Here is an 18,506-nt window from a genome sequence, read left to right as displayed (position 1 = left end):
CCTGTTGCCTGTGCTATTACCCATCAGTGCCATGCTCTTGAAGCCACAAGCCTCCCGTGTCCGTGTGACGGGAGGGCCGTGTGCTGGTGGCCACCACGCATCCGTCCTGTCTCTGTGTTCGGTGACTTTGTACTGGGAGCACAGAGGCGCCATTTTTGCCCCAGAGATGGGCACGTGCTGCGAAGCCGGCTCCGCACCCCTGCCCCTTGTCCCCAGTTGCCGGCACACCGCTGACGATGTTCCCGTGTCCTCTTTCCAGTTCCCAAGCTCTGTTGGATTTTCATGGGCTGACGTGCTGTCCCCATGTTTGCCCTTACGGTTTCTGTCCCTTAGATGCCACTTGATTGGGCTTGAGACTGAGATGAAGTTCTGAGTGTGGGTGCCGTGTTGCACAGGGATTCTGCCGTCCCCTGCGTCTGGGTTCTTAGCCTGGCTGCGGTGTGCCTCCCGGGATGTCCCAGGCCAGTGACTTCTCTCGGGGACCTGAGTGGGAAGTCACTGTGTCTTTGGGCCCTTGCAAACATTTCTGCCAATGGGGGGGGGGAGGGGGTAATGAAACGTGCCCCCGGACCTCGAGTCTGCCACCAGAAGGTGCTGTGGGTTGTGGACACGCTTGCCCAAAACCTCACACGCGCACCTCTTGTGATCAGGAAGCGCCCCTGCGCTGGTGTGTGTTTTGGCTTTTAATGAACTCTGTTTTCCTGAGCACTTTTAGAGCCCCAACGAAACCGAGCAGAAAGTACGCAGAGTTCCCTCACACCCCGTCCTCACACACACACACGGCCTCCCTGGGTCAGCAAGGATCCTCCAACCCCAGCACTTACCCCTCCTCCCCTCCTGCCTGCCCTGCAGCCCCCGGTCTCACCACCACCCTGGTGTGGAGCATTCCCGGAAACCCTCACCCGAGCGGGAGCTCAGAGTTACGGAGGCTCTGGGAGCCACTGCCGGGGACCGATCAGCCACACGGGGAGAACGTCTTCTCGGGTAAACGAGACCGTGCTGTGGGCTTTACGCACATGAGCTCTGGAGCAGACGCATTTGGGAATGTTGTGAATGGTGCTGACAGGTTGCAGACGGGCCCGTTCAGTGTGTCCATCTGTGGCCTGGACAGAAAGGTGGAGGGAACGTGAGACGCAGAAGCTGTAAGGGAGGTGAACCATAGCTCCCCACTCAGGTTGAATCCGAGAGAGAGAGAGACGTTTTGTGTGGGAAAGTGACATGCTCTGATTTACATTAAAAACCTTACTGTGGCCACTGCTGCTGTTTCATAAACGTACTAGAAGGACGTTTGGAATTAATCGGACTGCTGGTAACAAAAACCTGCAAAACAGTAACTTAGAGATTATTTGCTTACTAACAAGTGAGGTAGGCAGAAGAAAGCAGGTGTGAGGTCTCCAGTATGTTGTGAGGTCCCCAGTGGATTTCCACTCGGCTGGTTTTAGAATGAGACCCTTATCTTCATGTTCACAAGGTGGCTGCCAGAGCTCCAGCCATCACATTTGAGCTCCAGGCACCAAACAGAGGAAAAAACGAAAGAGAAAAACCGCAAACACTAGCTGAGTCAGCCTTCTTCAAGAGCCTTCCTGGAATTCCTACCTAATAGCTTCTGTTCACATGTCTTTGGCCAGAATGCCCCAGGGGAAGCTGGGAGATGAGGCTAGCTGGCCACATTGCCATCCCGGGTACAGTCAGGGTTCTGTTCGTAAGAGCGAAGGGACGTGAGTGCTGGGACAAGCGGGGGGTTGTCTGCAGCACGCGGCAAGGACGGAAGCGGGCGAAGGCCTGGGCAGCCGCGCAGAGGTCCGGCTGGGGGCCGGTGTTGCTTAGATCGCATCGGTGATAGGGGTGGCCCTGGGGGCGGGGAGCCAGGGGGCGCCCGGGGCTCCTGAGCCGCCAGCAGCATCCGCACAGACCGCTGCTCCCCCGGGCCTTGTGGGATTTCTGCAGGGGTGTTGGGCGCTCACCGGACGCTGAGGTTGCGTCACGAGCGGGTCACGTCGGGGACGCGGCACAGTCGAGTCCCCCCCTGGCCTGGGCTTCCGGAGCCGCCTCGTTCCCCTCCCGAGGGCGGGAGGGCGTGGTCCCCACCCCCGGTGAGCGCGTGCCGGGCCGCGGGGAGCCGGCTCCGTGGGCCACAGCCTCCTTCCCTCCCCGCGTGGGCTTCCTGGCGCGTCTTGGGTTGCGCCCAGAGGCGGCCCCGCCGTGCTGCGGATCCCCGGCGCGGGGCTTGGCTTTCAGACCGGCGCCCGTCCCTGTAAGTCGTTTTATTGGCACGCAGCCACCCTCCCCCGTTCACGCAGCGGCTGGCGCTGCTTTTGCACCACCGCGTGGACCTGAGAGCCGGGACAGAGACCGCAGGACCCAAGACCCCCCAAAATAGTGCCCCCCCGGCCCCCGCCCAGGAGGTGCCCGTCCCTGCAGAGGACGGGCTCCTCGCCTTCAGGGGCTGATGGTGGCCTCAGGCTGAGGGCAGACACTGGGTGGATGGGGCCCGCTGGGCGCGCCTTCTGCGGGAACAGGAGGTACGGAGCGGGTCCTCCCCCCGCCCCCAGGGAAGGCGGGCGAGCAGCTGAGGCCTGGCTGTGCCCGGTGTCAGCCCTCTCGCAGAGTCCCCCAGGGGGCAGGAGCTCAGGACAGGAGCCCTCCCCTCCCCGCCGTCAGTCCTTCCCTTACCAAGTGGGGTGGGGCTGTCGCAGCACCCCATGCACGCGAGTGAGAAATAGACGAAGTTAAAATAGAGAAGACCCCCGTCAAGTCCAGAGTGATGCTGAGGACAAGCCGTGCTGGGCTTTAAGGCTCAGACAAGGATTCCACGGGCAGGATGAGGGAGGAGCCCCGGAGGGCTTCCTGGAGGCAGTGGCTTGCCTAGGTGAAGAGAAAATGAAAACTTCTCCCAAGACTTTCTTGGGAGGTTTGGTTCGGCCTGAAGTGTCAGGGAGCAGCAGGGGCTGGTACAGCAGGTTGCAGGGGCCCCGGGGAGGCTGAGCAGGAGAGGACTGTCGTGGGGGTGCGGAGGTGCGGGCTGCCCCTTGTATGTCCCTGAGGGGTGGTGCCATCAGGGGGCTGAGGGGAGGGCTCCGGAGAGGGGCCCAGGGCTCCGTTGGACTGGGAGACCTGCGGGTGGAAGGAGGAGAAGGAGGTGAGCTGTCCCGCACGGCAAGGTCACGTGTGCGCGTGCATGTGTGTGTGGTGTGTGTGTGCAAACGCCCACGGTCAGCCTCCACGCGGCTCTCTGGTCTTTCGCCCTGGCTGACCTCGACGGGGTTTACGGGAGCTGGGAAGCCAGGGTCTTAGAGGGAGAGCGTTCCCTGGTTCCACAGCTTTCCATCACGTCACCAGCTGGCCGCGCAGGGAGGAAGCTGGGCGGCCAGGCGGGCAGTGGCCCGGTCTGGGTCCCCGCGTCTGTCCCACGCTCTGCAGGCCCGAGGGGCGGGAAGCTCTGACCTCCTGGAGCCCCGGCCGCGCCCCAGGTGACTGGGGGACGCGGTGTCAGTGTGGTCAGTGCGGGGCTGCCCCCGAGAGCCCCGTGGCAGCCCCACCACCCCCGCTCCTGCGCAGACAGAGCAGGGGGCAGGTCGAGGAATGGAAAGCTGGTGTTAGCACACGCCTCCTGAGCCGTAACCTTTCTTCTCGCTTGCTTCCAGAATTTCTCCGTGAGGCCGGAAAGAAGCACACCGTGTAAGAACCGGCTGGCCTTCAACGTTCGCGGTGGTGACCTTGCCCGGCGCCCGGGAGATGCGGGTCCTCGGGGCGCGTCCCGCCCAGCGTCTCCGGGCTGTGCTGTGGGTCACAGCTCCTAGGCTCTGAGCAGCGTCTGCCGTGACGCCCACCGTGGCCCCCCCGCCCACGAGCGTTTGCTGCCAGAGCCCCCTCTGCTGCGCCCACCCGTGAGGATGTGTGTCCCCGTCGGGGGGCTGCTGGCCACCCTGGCCACGGCGCTCGGGGTGGTGGTGGCATTTGCTCCCGCCCCCAGGATCACCTGGGAGCACAGAGGTAAGGGCCCCCCTGCTCTTGGGGTTGACAGGTGGGCGCCCTTGGGTAGGTGGGTGCACGGCCGCATGGGAGGAGGTGCCTGGGTCACGGGGAGCACGTGGGGGCTTGCTCAGGGCCTGCTGGCCGGGTTTCTAAATCGGGCCCCTGGAGAGGACGCGTCTCTCCCTCGTGCCTGACGGCCGAGCACAACCACACCGAATGGCCTGTTTTTAGGACATTTAACCCGTGTGGCTGAGCTTCCGGCCGGTTGCTTTCATTTGCCCACGGTTCGTTTCTGATGTATTTCCCCTCCCGAGGCTGTGTCTTGAGACCCCTGGCTGCTCGCAGGGGGTGCCGAGTGGTCTCGCGCACAACCCCAGGCAGCGTGTGCCGGGAGGGCCTTCGTCCGCGTGCATCCGTGCCCGGCACGGGGAGGTCAGGAGAGCAGAGAGCGTGAGCCCCAGTGACACATGGAAACCCAGGTTCAAGGCGCACCCAGGGGCGCCTGGGGGGCTCAGTCGGTTAAGCGTCGGACTCTTGGTTTTGGCTCAGCTCACGGTTCGCGCGTTCAAGCCCCACGTCGCGCTCCGCGCTGATGGTGTGCAGCCTGCTTGGGATTCTCTCTCTCTCCTTTCTCTGCCTCCCCTGCACGTGCGCACTGTCGCGCTCTCAAAACAAATAAACTTTTAAAAATCTACATAACGAAAGATAAAAAGATACGCTGATGCCGGACGGACAGACAGAGCGGAGAAAGCGCTCCTTCAGAAATAACGCCCATGCGTTTATCCTCCTCCCGCGGAGCTGACTGTTGAGTCTCTCGTATTCAGGGTTACGGATGCGGTTAGCTGATAAGTGAGAAATCTTGACAGGTTTCTCTCCTTGACAGGTTTGTGGTGGTTATGCCTGAAAAATGCTTGGGTTAAGGGACAGATTTACTGAAACAGAGTGTTTTTTAAAGGTTTTGAGGTAAATCATGATTTTTCTGAACAAGAAAAGCTTAACTAGCTTTGTTCTTCATACACCTGTTGCGCGTTACGGTTAAACACACGTAGACGAGAGTCTGGGAGACACGGCGGTCGGCAGCCTGAGGCGTGAGGACGGCCTGCGGTCTCCTGGGCGGTCACACGCTTGATGATCACGTTCCTGGGAGGCCACGCTCTCGGGAAGTCACATTCTTGGAGAGGACTCTCCTGGGAGGTCACGTGCTTACAGGTCATGCACTAGGCGGCCATGCTGCCGGGAGACCACACCGAGCGCAGGGCTTGAGGGAGCTCAAGGGATGTCTGGCCACAGTGCCGGTCGAGCGCAGTGGCTCTGGGGCCTCGCGGGGTCCCGCGCTCTGGGTGACCGTCCTAGCGGGTCTGCTCTCGCACGGGCGCCCGAGCTCTGGGGCGGCGAATCCGCCACGGGCCTGGCGACGTGAGTGTGCGTGGAAGCAAGACGGGGGCTCGGGAGGCACCCGGGCTCATGTCCTCCCTTCCCCCCAGAGGTGCGGCTGGAGAAGTTCCACGAGCCGGGCATCTTCAACTACTCCGTCTTGCTGCTGAGCGAGGACAAGAGCACCCTGTACGTGGGGGCCCGGGAGGCCGTGTTCGCCCTGAATGCACTCAACGTCTCTGAGAAGCAGCACGAGGTGAGGCGAGGGCGCCCCGCTCTGCCCCCCGGGGCCGCTCACTGCGCTTCTCCGGGGGCGTCAGGCCCCTTCCGGGCTGCGGCCCCTCACCGGTCCCGCACGCCCACGGGCCGGTCACCCGGAAGCTTGCTTCCGGCCTGCGTCCGGGCCGCGTGTCCCAGGTGAGCCGGGCGGCCTCTGCCCTCCCTGGGCCGGCCACTCACCCGGGCCCCCCTTCTCCTCTTGGAGTTTTGCACTTCTCGTGACGGCAAATCTCGGCCACCCGGAGGGCAGAGGAAGCGGTGACCGTGAGGCCTGTCCCCTCTCGGGTCCTGCAGCCAGGTCGCCCTCTTCCGCCCCTGTCCTCGCGCTCTGCTCCCTCTGGAGGCTTTGAGGGTGGTCCCAGGCGCACTCTTCATCCGTAGGGCTTCCCCAGGTGTCTCCCAAAGGAAAGGACTCTTTTTGTCCACGTAACCGAACCACCATGGTCACGTCCAAAAGTGTCATCAAATAGCTGATGTTCGGGTATCAGAGACTCTCCTAAGGATGCTTGAATGCCGTTGACGCGGGGCCGTCCGCGAGGCCGTCCGCTCTGCCCGTCACATCTTGACATCCAGCTGCCGTGCTGGCCCCTTCCTGGGAAAGCCACCGCTCTGCGCCCTCAGTGACAGGCCGGCCCCTTCTCCGAGGCCGGGTCCTCGCCCCAGCCCTGGGCTTGTGCAGAGCAGGGCAGGGCCACGGGTGCCTCCAGGATCGCAGAGGGGGATTTTCCGGCTCAACGTCCCCTTCTGTGTTGGGAGCAGGAAGCTGTCGGTCTTGGGGGGGGGGGGGTGGGGAGGGCACACCTATCTGCTGCTCACGTCCCTCGGGGCCAGCTCCTTGGAAGTGGCTGGATCAGCCCTTAGAATCTTGGCTGTTATTTGCCAGTTTTTAATGAGTTCCTTCCCTCCAGAGGGAGAGAGTGGTGTTGGGATATTTGGTTTTGAGAATGACCTTGGGGCCTGTTTGAAGGGCCTGGATCCACGGGCAGCCGGAGCCGCCCCGGATGCTCAGACCGTCCCTTCCCCGGCGGGCGGCCTCTCCCCCACCGCTGGCTGCTTAGCCGCGACCCCAGCGGCTGGAATGGGCTGCTTCTCTCTGGAATCGAGAATCTTGATTCTGCCCCAGACCTCTGTGTTTTGTCTCGGCCCCCTGACCGCGTGCTTATTTCTGCCTGACTCACGGACGGGGTTTTGTGGTCCTCAGCCTTTGAAGATAAGGGGAGTGCTGACCCTGTGGGTGCCCTCAGAGCCTCACTGCTCTGCTGATGCGTCCTTGTCCCCTGGGGGCCTAGGGCCTCGGGGACGTGACAGATACAAAGGGAAGCCTGGGTGAAACCCTAGGAACGTGACCGGGGCCCGTCAGCGTGCGCGTCCCGGGTCCTCGTGCACTTCACGTAGGCAGCAGTGAAACGGTTTGCGCATCAGCCTCCGAAGGAAGTCTCCCGTTGCTGGGACATTGCTTTTGCGTGTTCCGGGTAGGACTTCCGCTAAGACGTCCCGCACTGCGGATGCGGGAGGCGAGTTAGCGCAGGACCGCGTACAAGGGGACTCGCCACTCTGCCAGCGGGCAGCTCCGGGCGCATCCTGACCTCTGAGCACCCGGTGACTGGCTTCGTCTGGGCACCGGCCATGGGACTGTCACACGGGGAGGTGGGACAGCTTGGGGACAGTGAGGCAGTGTGGGGGAGCCGCCGTCCTCTGGAGGGCGAGGGGCTGGGGCACGTGCCGGCCCCCCATGACGCGTCCCCTGGCTCAGGTGCTGGGAAGGGGGGAGGGGGGGAGCGGGCGGTCGCCCCCTCACGGCCACGGTTGCGGAGCTGAGGGAAGCCGGTCCCGCCGTCCACCGACCGCCAAAGGAAACACGAGCCGTGTCCGTTTCTTCCCGCCCTCCGTTCGCTTTGGGGCGAAGGAGCCCGCGCTGCTGTGTGAAAACACCTGTGGCTTAGCTCGCTGTGACGGACTGAAAACCCGACTGTCAGCCCTTTGAGCTTTCCTGCTGCTTTGCGGCGACTGACGGGATGCTGGGCGGCCAGGGGGGCTCTGATGGCTCCGGACCCCGGCGTCTGCCGGCCCAGCCTCGCTTTACAAAGCCTCATTTGTGGGCTCTTTGTAAACTGTGCATTTTTACGCCGTATCCCCTTCCCCCTTGAACGGGAGCATGTGCTGAAACGGATTCTCCTCTCTCCCCACAGGCCTATTGGAAGGTCTCAGAAGATAAAAAGGCAAAATGTGCAGAAAAGGGGAAATCGAGACAGGTAATTTCCGGTCTCGGAACCCCAGCAGCCTGGTGACGTGGTCGCGCCCCGTCCTGCCAGGCGCCCTGTGCCCAAGCGATGAGGCAGGGTCGCTCTGAGCAGGTGCCAAATGTGGCGGGCATCTGAGAGATGTTTTTAAAGTTTGGCTTCGTTGGATGCATTCAAGTGGCCCCAAAACTTGGTACCTTCTGGTACCTTCTTCTGGTGCCTGCTGGCCGACGGTGTAAAGGGCAGAGTTCAGACCCCCGCTGCATCCCAGAAGCCCGAAGGGGCGCCGTGGGATTTCTGGAGTTTGGGCAGCAGCCACCCCTTCAGAATCTGCTCCTTCCCCCGGGCGATGCCAGGCCGAGCGTCTGCCTCCCCCGGGGCTCTGGGCCCCCCGCCCCCAACCGGCACCGGGCCCAGGTCAGAGTCTCCGAGCATCGGAGCCCATCTTCCGTGGCAGTGGGGGGCAGGATAGCTGAGTTAAGGTAAATTTCAACAGTTGGCTAATTGCAGAATAATCAAAAATGAGAAAAGAGAAAGTTTTTGCTGGAGTTTTTTTAGCAGAACATCAGACGCTTGTACTGAAGTCAGTAGATCCAAAGTTGCCTCAGGAAACGGGGAGAATGCAGGCTTTGTGATGTAATGACTGGGGCTGCAGGGAGGGTCTGAGAGCTGTCAGACCAAGGGCTCACCCGGCCCAGCGCAGAGGCCGCACGGGGACGAGGGCCCCTCCCGGCTCCTGTGGGCAGGACGAATTATTGCCAGCCAGTTGAAAACCGTCCTGGCGAAAAGAAACCCACGGAGCCTCGCCGAGCAGAGACAATTTCAGGCGAGAGCGCATGCCTCCCGGTCCACGCCAGCCCTGGAGAGCGTGCTCCTCAGTGACATCCTGCGGGCCCTTTCTCACGCGGAGCCGGCTCGGCCCCTCCCTCCCAGCCTGTCCCCTGCACTGGGGCCGGCGGGGTGGGGTCTCCTGGGGGGAGGAAGGCTGGCGGAATCCCGCCTACTTTCCCCTCTGCGGCTCTGGCCGCACGTGTGAGGCACGGGCTGTGTGTCGGGTGCGAGTAAACGCGGGTTTTCGGTGGCGGGCGTCCGGGAAGACTTGGGTCCGTGTGTCTTTGCTGAGTGTCGATCGGCGGCTGAGGTGAAATCCCCGTGGCCCCTGGCGGCCGGCGGGGGGGACGCCGCAGAGAGCAGAGTGCTGGGTCCAGCGGGCAGACCTAGGTCTGTCGGGGGGACTGGGGCTCCGAGGCTGTGCCCGCCGCCCAGGCAGGGCCGGGCCAGCACAAGAAGACGGGGGTGTCCGAGGTGACAGGTGAGGGGCGGCCGGGAGGCATGGCGTGATGAGCCCGCGTCAGGCACGTGCCGGCTGGCCCCCTGCCGTGCGGGTGGGTGGCGGAGGACGGGCGTCCCCGGGGGCCGGATGACGGCTCACGGGTGCGGTTCTCTCCTGCAGACCGAATGTCTCAACTACATCCGCGTGCTGCAGCCGCTTGGCCCCGGTGCCCTGTACGTGTGCGGGACCAACGCCTTCCAGCCAGCCTGTGACCACCTGGTGAGGCTGTGCCCCGCCCCCTGCCCCCCGCCCCTCCCCTTGTCCCCCGCCACCTCGTCCCGGGTCGGTACTGCAGCTGGTGGGGCCCAGGCAGCGTCGGGGGCTCCCCGCTCTGCACAACAGCGGGCGTGAGGGTGTGACCAATCACCAGGGCGGGACCCATGGGGCCAGCGGAGCTGGCAGTGGGGGACCCGCTGGGAAGTGTGCTGGCGACACAGAGAAGCCCCAGGGTGCCACGGTCCGGCCTCCTGTGTCCTCTTTGCCACGTTTTGTGCTCTGCGGGGAGCCCTGCCGCGGCCTGCATCCTGGTCAAAGGGGGGAGTCGGGACTCTGCCCCAGAAGACTGCGTGTTCTCAGTTCACCTGTGTTATGGCCCGAATGTGTCCCCCACATCCACACGTTGTAGCCCGAATCCCGCCATGTGTTGGCATTTGGAGGTGGGGCCTCTGAGGAACTATCACGGTTACATGTGGTCACAGAGGCGAGGCCCTGATCCCGCAGGATTGACAGCCTTCTGGGAAAAGCCGCCAGAGCCCCCTCTCCACCACATGAGGACAGAGAGAAGGGGGCCCTCGCCAGGCACCGGCCTTCCGGATCCGTGACCTCAGCCTGCAGCCTCCGGAGCCGGAGGGAATGGGCGTGTGTGCAGAAGCCGCCCGTCTGTGCCCGCTGGGACGGCCCGGCTGCTGTCCGCTCCTGGGGCCTCACCATGTGGGTCCGCCGTGGACACGGAGCCGCCGACCTCGGCCCCGGAGCGCGCCCCCTCCCGGGGGCAACAGCACCGCACGACTGTGCGAGCATCTCCCTCGCCGACCTGCATGGGTCCTGCTGAGCCGGGCCCGCCTGCTGCTGCACTGGGGCCTCTGCAGACGGGCCCCCACGGCGTCCTCCCAAGGCCCTCGCTCCTGGGGCATGTTGGACGGCAGCGTCTTGCTGGGAGAAATTCCTTTTACTAGGGCACCTGATGAGCCATTTGTAACAACCACTGGGAGAAGAGAAGACGCGTTTTAAACGCACATGGGGATTCAGAGTGAGGCACGTGGTCTAGTGACCATCCCCGACTTGGGACACAGAGCGTGCGTGCCTCAACCAAGAGCCTCGTTTGCCGGAACCCTGAATTAACTAGAATTTAAAGAAGATTCTCCAACCTTGAGTCAGAGATAAACGACAGCCCAAAGTATGGGCAGACAGAGTTTGTGCACGGACCCCCGGGGTGGGCGCACCCCCCCGCGTGGCCGGCTGGCGGTCTGAGCCCGCAGACGCTGGCCCTGTGGGGTGCGGTGCTCTGAGCTCTGAGTCTGGGTCCTCAGGACAGACGTCGCCTGGTTCTGCATAGGGGAAGAGCGTGCCAGGTCTTGTGAGAAACGCCCACACGTCACAGGGTTTGCTGGCTGGAGTCTAGCCCCTCCGAAGCTGAAAACGGATGGAGACTCCAATCCCGCGGTTGTAAGGGGGTCAGATGTTTCCTTTAAATCCGGGCCTGTTGTTCGGCCCCGTATTTTCAAGAAGGACGTTCACGCCGACGGGCAAGTGGATCCCGCCTGTGTCTCTGGCACCTAGATTGCGTGGGAAGGGACATACGTGGGCGTGCGGCACCCTGACCCGCGACCCCTAAACGCCTACCTGACCAGCGCCAAGCCTGTCGTCGCCCATGAAGATTTCCAGTCGTTGCCAACGCCCTCTCGTGTCCGCCCTGCCCCCCTCATTCAGGCGGCCTCCAAACCTCCCCTAGACGGGCCATCCGTTCATGCCCCAATTTGTGCTTTGAGACCTGAGAGGGGGGTCTGCCTGGAGAGGTGGGCCCGAGGTCCCCCGGCCCGTGAGCCCTCCCCCCGACGGGCGACGGGCCTGCACCCACTCCCACCGCTGTCCGTGTTCCTCACCTTCTCCGCAGTGGAAGGCGGGAGGTGGTGCCCACCTTCATTCACGCAGGCCCATCCTCTTTCTGGCAGCAGGCGCGTGACTTCCCGCCCTGCCTCCGCGGCGGGTTTCTTCTCTGACCCTCCAGCTTCCCTGCACTGTGCGGGCACGTTCCCAGCTCCTCACCTGTCCCCGGGCTCGGGGCCCCGTGTCTCTGTGCACAGAGCTCGCTCGTTCCTCACGTATTGGGGCTGCTCACTCCTTCCTCGGCTGGTTTTGGGCTCTCGGGTCAGGCCAGGAGGGTCCCCAACACTGAGGCCGTCCCCCGTGCTTTCTGTTGGTACGGGATGGGGTGGCAGGAGGGGGGGACGCCATGGGTCTGGTCCGCCACGGCCGTGGGTGCCGTCCTTGTGGGACGTAGTTGGCGCACGGCCTTCCGATGGCTCCCTGGGTGCCTCCCGCCTCCGGTCTGCCCTGGCCGCTGTGGGGCCCTAGAGCCGCCAGCATCTTACAGAGGAGTAAACCGAGGCTCCGAGGTCCCGCGCGGCTCTCGTGGCGGCGGCGGCCAGACCTGGGACTCACGTGGCCGCCCACGCGTGCTCTCCCCTCCGTGCCCCCGGGTGGCGGGTCTGTGAACGTAAATGGCAGAGCAGGAGGGTGCTGGGAGACTAGGAATTCAGACACCGCGTGATGCCCTCTCTTCTCATTCGCGCACAGAACTTAACGTCCTTTCAGTTTCTGGGGAGAAGTGAGGATGGCAAGGGCAGGTGCCCCTTTGACCCCGCACAGAGCTACACGTCCGTCATGGTCGGTGAGTCCCGCCCCAGGTCAGCACGGGCTCGGCTGCCTCCCCCAGTTCCCGCTCCCTGTCCCGGCAGAGGAGACGCAGCCTCTCCGTGGACCCCTGTATGAGCGCTCGGATTCACTGCAGAAGGGTGACCGGCCACCCCCCATGGCCAGAGGTCACGTGTGGGGGAAGGGGTCATTTTGTGTCCGTCCCCTGTGCGCGTCCCGTGGCCCCTCTTACACCCGAACGTGTCACTTCCCGGGTGCGGGTCCCCTGGGGTTCCCGCCCCAGCTGCTCGTGAAGCAGCTCTCACGTGGAGCGCACAGTCGTCCACGCGAGGGACCGAGACGGAAGGCTCGCGACGCAGCATCCGTGGCTTCCCTGCTTCCCTGGGCCGGGGGCTCGTGTCTGGCTGCCGACCACCCCTCCTCTCCTCTTTCTTCTGGGGCCGCTTAAGATGGGGAGCTGTATTCCGGGACGTCCTATAACTTTCTGGGAAGCGAGCCCATCATCTCCCGAAACTCGTCCCACAGTCCTCTGAGGACGGAGTACGCGATACCGTGGCTTAACGGTAAGAGGCAGGTGCCCCTGGGTCTGTCTGTCTGTCTGTGGCTCTGAGTCCCAGCGAGGGGCCGCAGACACCTCCGGGCTGGGACGGCCCCATGTGGGGTGCTTCTGGAGCTGCCGGGGCTCCGGACTGGGGCCTTCCTCTCCCCGGACACAGAGGTGGTGGTTCTTTGGGATACGAGAGCCTGGTGGTCCCTGCACCCAGGCTGACCGGCTCGCTCACCTTCGGATAACGTGTGCGTGGTGGATTCTCGCAGCTGCTCACACGGGGCTCTAGTTGGCGCTGGCCGGCGGGCCGTGACCTCCTGGAGGCGGGTGGTCTGGGCGAGGAAGGACCCCTGGCTTCCCCTCACTGCGGGGCGGGTCTGCTGGTCGGGGGTTGTCCGCTTGAGGCACGTGCTGTTTGCACCAGCAGATGCGTGTGTTCTGGCGGGTCTCTGGGATCTGGGTCCCCAGGGTCCCCAGGGTCCCCAGGCTGCCCGCCATCGGGAGGCGCAGCCTGGGTTCTCGGGGCCGGCCCAGACCGTGTGTGTTACAACCGCGATCTCCGGCACCTCCTTATGCCGAGGAGGACGGATGGGCACCGTGCCCGCCCCGGGCCCTGGGGTTTGTCTGGGGCGTGGTGCAGGCACTAGCTTGCGCCTTGGCCGGGAGGTGCCCGGGCCCCGCGCTGCGGCGGGGGGATAACCGGGTGTCTCTTGCCCGCAGAGCCAAACTTCGTCTTTGCGGACGTGATCCGAGAGAGCCCGGACGGCACGGACAGTGGGGACGACAGGGTGTACTTCTTTTTCACCGAGGTGTCTGTGGAGTACGAGTTTGTCTTCAAGCTGATGATCCCCCGGGTGGCGAGGGTGTGCAAGGTGAGCCCACTCCCCGATTCCCCTCTGGTCCCGGCTGGGCGCTTCGTGCCTCTGGAGGACTGGTCTCGTGGCCCGGGCTCCAGGCCTCCTCCTCCGAGATGTCTGTTCACCTACCTCGTCGTTCTCCCGAGCCACGGAGGGGTGTGCGTGACCTGCCCCCGGGCAGTCCGGGAGTCTCCCTGCGGGCCCCGGAGCATCGGTGCCGAGTGTGGCCAGAGGCCCAGCCTCAGCAGGTCTGCTCTGGACACACCGTCCTCGGACCTCCCGGGCCATATAGGAAGTTGGCTTGTGTTTACCGCATGAGCTAAATTCTGCTAGATTTGGGATTTCAGCGTTCCTGCATCAAGGCGGCGAGGGGGGTGTGCGTTCACTGCCCCCAAGTGAGGATGCTCTGATTCCAGAGTCTTTGGCATCCAGATCTCTGTGTTTCGGGGCTCCCTCCAGAGCAGGTCATGTCAGGCGTGTCTGTGATTGTCCCGGGGGTGGGAGGGCAGCCCACAAAACCTGTCTGGTGGGGACCTGGCCGAGGCCCTTTGAAACGACTGCCTCCCTCTGGGACGAGGAACGTGTCTGGGGGGACCCCCGACGTGTTGGCCTGAAGCAGACGGGAGCCCCCGCTCCGTGGCCCTGGCTCCAAGGCTGGCTCGCAGGGGTGGGGAGCACGGGGAAGGGGTGCGAGGCTGGCGGAGGTTCTGCCGCTGTGACGCCGTGCGCGGCCCGCCGGCCCCTCCGGCCGCCTCCGGGTGATCCGCGAACAGGCCTTTCTTGGTTCTGTGTTTTAATCTGAGACCCCAGCCGGCGCAGACCGGCTGCCGTGGCCACGTGGCCATCCACGGCCCTTCTTTTCCCACCGTGGCCTCCGTCCACCGAGACGGGGACACTCGGGGCCGCGTACGTGACTGACTCCCGGCTGCCTACGGGGAGTCAGCCCTCCCCCAACTACGCACGTCTTTGGGGTTGCAGGGGGACCAGGGCGGTCTGCGGACCCTACAGAAGAAGTGGACGTCCTTCCTGAAGGCCAGGCTCATCTGTTCCAGGCCGGACAGCAACCTCGTCTTCAACGTGCTGCAGGCCGTCTTTGTCCTCAGGGCGCCGGACCTGAAGGAGCCCGTGTTCTACGGGGTCTTCACCCCACAGCTGTAGGTGCCCCGGCGGGCCGGCAGGCGGGCGGGCTGCGTGTCTGCGCTCCCCCCCACCCAGGATGGTCACCCTGCCCCCTCCTCCCCAGGAACAACGTGGGGCTGTCAGCCGTGTGTGCCTACAACCTGTCCACGGCCGAGGCGGTCTTCTCCCGCGGGAAGTACATGCAGAGCGCCACGGTGGAACAGTCCCACACCAAGTGGGTGCGCTACAACGGGGCCGTGCCCACGCCGCGGCCCGGGGCGGTGAGTGGGGGCGGGGCAGGAAGGGTGGGCCCGCTCCCCTTCCCGTGTTCCCCTCACCGCGTGCCGTGGCGCGGCTGTCCCTGACAGGGCCCGCGCCAGGAGGCTCTTCCGGCCGGCACGGGTGTTTTGTGGAATCAACGTTGTGATAAAAATAGGTCTGTCTCACGTGCTGCTTCCCCCCCAAAAGCACGGTTTCTCGGCAGTGGGCCGTACCCCCCTCCCGTTAACGTGAGTCACGTTTGTGTCTTCCCGAAAGTAGTGACTCTTGTGTGGAAACCGGCATCTGCCCGTCATGTGGCTGGTGTGTGGGGCCGTGGGTGTGGCCCCGGTGGGGCCGTGGCCCGGGCGAGTGGCCTGGGGCTCCTCCCTGGGGGTCCACGCCTGCCAGCAGCCATCAGTTCCCTCCACGGGTGTCATGAAGTAAATCGTGGTCACGTGATTACGAATTTCGGTTGACCTTTGTGCTGTTTGGAACCGGACCGTTTTTAGTGATTTTAGCAGAGATGTCGAGGAAGAGCTATCAAGCGATAAGCCGTTATTTTTCAATTTCAAAAGCTCGATACAGTTTTCTCATTTACAAATAGACGCCAGCAAGTTCGCTGTGTGTCGTGAAGCGGGATTAGATCTCGTGGACACACGCACGGCTGCCCTTCCCGACCGGCTTTCGGGCCACGTCTTCGGATTCCTGGGGAAAGGTCGCCGCTGACCTTCCCTGCTGGCAACAGCGCTCCGCATGGCGTTGTCACAGTCTGCGCCCCGCGGGGGGCCTGCGTGCGGGGCTCGTGCGGGCCGTGCGTCCGTGAGCACGCGCGTTGACGGCCGGTCTGCCCCCCGCAGTGCATCAACCGCGAAGCGCGGGCGGCCAACTTCTCCAGCTCCCTGGGTCTGCCGGACAAGACCCTGCAGTTCGTCAAGGACCACCCCCTGATGGACGGCTCCGTGACCCCAACAGACAACAGGCCCAGGCTGGTCACAGGCAACGTGAACTACACGCAGATCGTGGTGGACAGGACCCGGGCCCTGGACGGGACCGTCTACGACGTCATGTTCATCGGCACAGGTGGGTCCGGCCCCCCCGAGGACGCCGGCAAATGCAGCTCCTCCTTGCCGCGAGGCCGGCGTCTCCCCGGGCGCCCGGAGGGGTCTCCGGCAGGGTTTCCGAGAAGCCGCCACCCCTGGCTGGCCTCCGCCGTCTGAGCGTCAGACCGCTGGGGCGCTGACTGAATGGCCGAGTCCCGGCCCCCGTGTGGGGATCCAGGCCCGGTGGGTCGGGGCCGGTGCACCGGGAGTGGTGCCCGTGTGGGCCGGTTGAGAGCAGGTGGCAGAGAAGTCCCACATCCCTGCTGGCTCCGGACGGGTCCCCGCCTGGGACTCTCACGCAAGCGTTTCTGGAAGGCGGGGGTGGGGGGGCTGGGGGGGTTGGGGCCGGAGCAGCAGCGGCCGGAGGGCGCCGGGGTCGTTCCTGGGGGCTCCAGCGTGCCCTGAGCCCTCCCCTCCCCGGGGCCTGCACCACACGGCGCCCCGGAGGGCCGCTGATGCCCGAGAGCCACCTCTCCTGTGATGTGGTGGCACCGTGTCGTGGCCCTGACTTCCACGGGAGTCAGCAGCGGGAGGTCCGTCTCTCTTCCAGGAAACAGCGGAGTGACCGGTGCCGCTCACGCTGTCAGCCCGCGTCGCCAGTGGCTTCTCCTTCCCACGTCCAAAGTGCGGACGGCTTCGGCTCCTCAGCGTCTCATTGAGGGGAGGAGCCGAGAGGAAGAACGGGGGCTGTCGGCCGCCGTGACCGTCCAGGCGCGTCCCTGACCTGTAACTTTGACCTTGCAGACCGGGGCGCCCTCCACAAAGCTGTCAGCCTCGAGAATGACGCCCACATCATCGAGGAGACCCAGCTTTTCCGGGACTTCGAGCCGGTCCAGACGCTGCTGCTGAATTCTGAGAAGGTAGAGAGGACAGGGGGGCGGCCTCCCACGTCCCTGGTCACCAGGCAGACAGGCGGCCTCACACATCCCTGGTCACCGGCCAGGCAGGCGGGCGGCTTCACACGTCCCTGGTCACCAGGCAGGAGGGCGGCCTCACACATCCCTGGTCACCGGCCGGGCAGGCCGATCATCTGTGTGGTCCGGATGAGCTGACCCCCGGGTTCTTACAGAGGGCCCCGTGAGCCCTGGGCTTTGGGACGGAGGGAAGGCTAACTGGGGAGATGGAACAGTCGCCTCAAGTTGACCGAGCGTCCCGAGCTGCTGGGGTTGACGCCCATCCACAGGTGCATCTGTGGGCGCAGAAGAGCCCGCCCCAAGGGACGACGGTTACGTCTGTGAGCCTGCTCCCCCAACGAGGCACCTTCTCCCCCATCAGGGTCGGGATCGCGGCACCTTTGCCGTAAATGCCGGGAGAGAGCATTTGGGGCTCGGGGGCTGTAGGTCCCTGCCGTTGTGCCCAGGCAGCCGTGGGACGTCCGCACACGGGTGGGCCTGGCTGCCTTTCAGCAAAGTCTTTTTTATGGAAACAGAGCTCAGGAGGTCATGTAGTTTTTGAATGTCATGGAATATTATTCTTTTGATAGTTTTCCAACCATTTATATAAGACATGTTATTAGTTGGTGGGTAGCATAGACACAACCAGGGCCCTGGATCCGCTCTGGAGGCCGTCCCCTGCCATCTACCCACGTGGCCTTGGGACACGTGCCTCCCCATTTACAGCCAGGGCGGAGCAGGCCGGGGCCCCATGATTCGTGGCTGCGTGAGCCTGGCAGGCCGGTCCTGCCTTAGACTCCTCCTCTGCACCTAGGGGTCAGCAGACCCGGGGTGGCCCGGCCCTGTCCTTTGACTGTGGCTGACGACCTCACTTCCTGTAGAGCACCCACAGGGCCTCGTGGGTGTCCCCACGCCGCGAGCCCTGAGCCGACGGGCTCCGGGGACTTGGCAGAGCCAGGGTCAGGGCCAGAAACGGGAAGCCCGGCTGCGAGCCTTTTCCCTGAGCTGCAGTCTGACCGTCACCTGCACCCCGCCTGTAAAGCCTCGCTCTGGACACCAGGCCCAGCTGCCCCGCCTCGCAGGGCGTTTCCCCGATGCCGAGGGTCTCCTGTCTGATCCAGCACAGTCTCCAGCCTCCCTCACACCTGGAGGGGGTCAGCCCGCAGCCCCTCAGGGCGGCCTCCCGGCCTGGTTTCTGATGGGGGCAGCGGGCAGCAGGAGGGGGCGCCCGTAGCCAGGAGAGAGAGAAAGGCAGAAGTCAACTTGTCGGTCAGAGCCACCCGTGGGTCCCGCCGTCGTGAGTGTCAGAACTTGGATCTGGTTTTCAAACTTCTGGGGTCACCCAACAGGGCCGTCTCCGCTGCCGGAAGGGAAGGAGACCACAGAGCCTAGGCGGGCTCTGAGCCGGCAGAGACGTGGCATCGGAGCCTCGCGGGCCCGTTAGGCCGCCCTCCCCCGCCCCTGCTCCCCGGCTTTGCTGTGGGAACAAGGAAGTCCTCCCGGCCGCGGCCCCGCTGCTCGGGTGCTCGGGCGGGCTGGGGCGCGTGCCCTTGGGGCCCCCAGATTGTCACGTGTGCACAGAACAGAGGCTGGGCCCCCAGTGCAGACACTCGGTGAGACCACAGCCCCGCTCGCCAGTGTCATCTGGGGACGC

General features: G+C 64.4%; 1 protein-coding gene across 8 annotated transcripts in view; it reads left to right on the top strand.

Moving 5' to 3' along the window:
- SEMA4D (semaphorin 4D) overlaps positions 1-18,506 on the top strand; it is a 93,367-nt gene that overhangs the window by 60,109 nt on the left and 14,752 nt on the right. For all 8 annotated transcript variants that reach the window (XM_045043226.1, XM_023243222.2, XM_023243226.2 and 5 more), the window contains exons 2-12: positions 3,645-3,993; positions 5,460-5,605; positions 7,818-7,880; positions 9,322-9,420; positions 11,998-12,091; positions 12,525-12,638; positions 13,343-13,494; positions 14,458-14,633; positions 14,723-14,879; positions 15,717-15,939; positions 16,704-16,819. In XM_045043226.1, the coding sequence (XP_044899161.1) occupies positions 3,894-3,993; positions 5,460-5,605; positions 7,818-7,880; positions 9,322-9,420; positions 11,998-12,091; positions 12,525-12,638; positions 13,343-13,494; positions 14,458-14,633; positions 14,723-14,879; positions 15,717-15,939; positions 16,704-16,819 (1,440 nt within the window). In that variant the 5' untranslated portion in view covers positions 3,645-3,893. The remainder of the gene's footprint in view (positions 1-3,644; positions 3,994-5,459; positions 5,606-7,817; positions 7,881-9,321; positions 9,421-11,997; positions 12,092-12,524; positions 12,639-13,342; positions 13,495-14,457; positions 14,634-14,722; positions 14,880-15,716; positions 15,940-16,703; positions 16,820-18,506) is intronic.

The sequence above is a fragment of the Felis catus genome, chromosome D4 (assembly GCF_018350175.1).
Source record: "Felis catus isolate Fca126 chromosome D4, F.catus_Fca126_mat1.0, whole genome shotgun sequence".
NCBI lineage: Eukaryota > Metazoa > Chordata > Mammalia > Carnivora > Felidae > Felis > Felis catus.
Note: the sequence above shows the minus strand (reverse complement) of the source record. Positions and strands in the feature narration are given on the sequence as shown.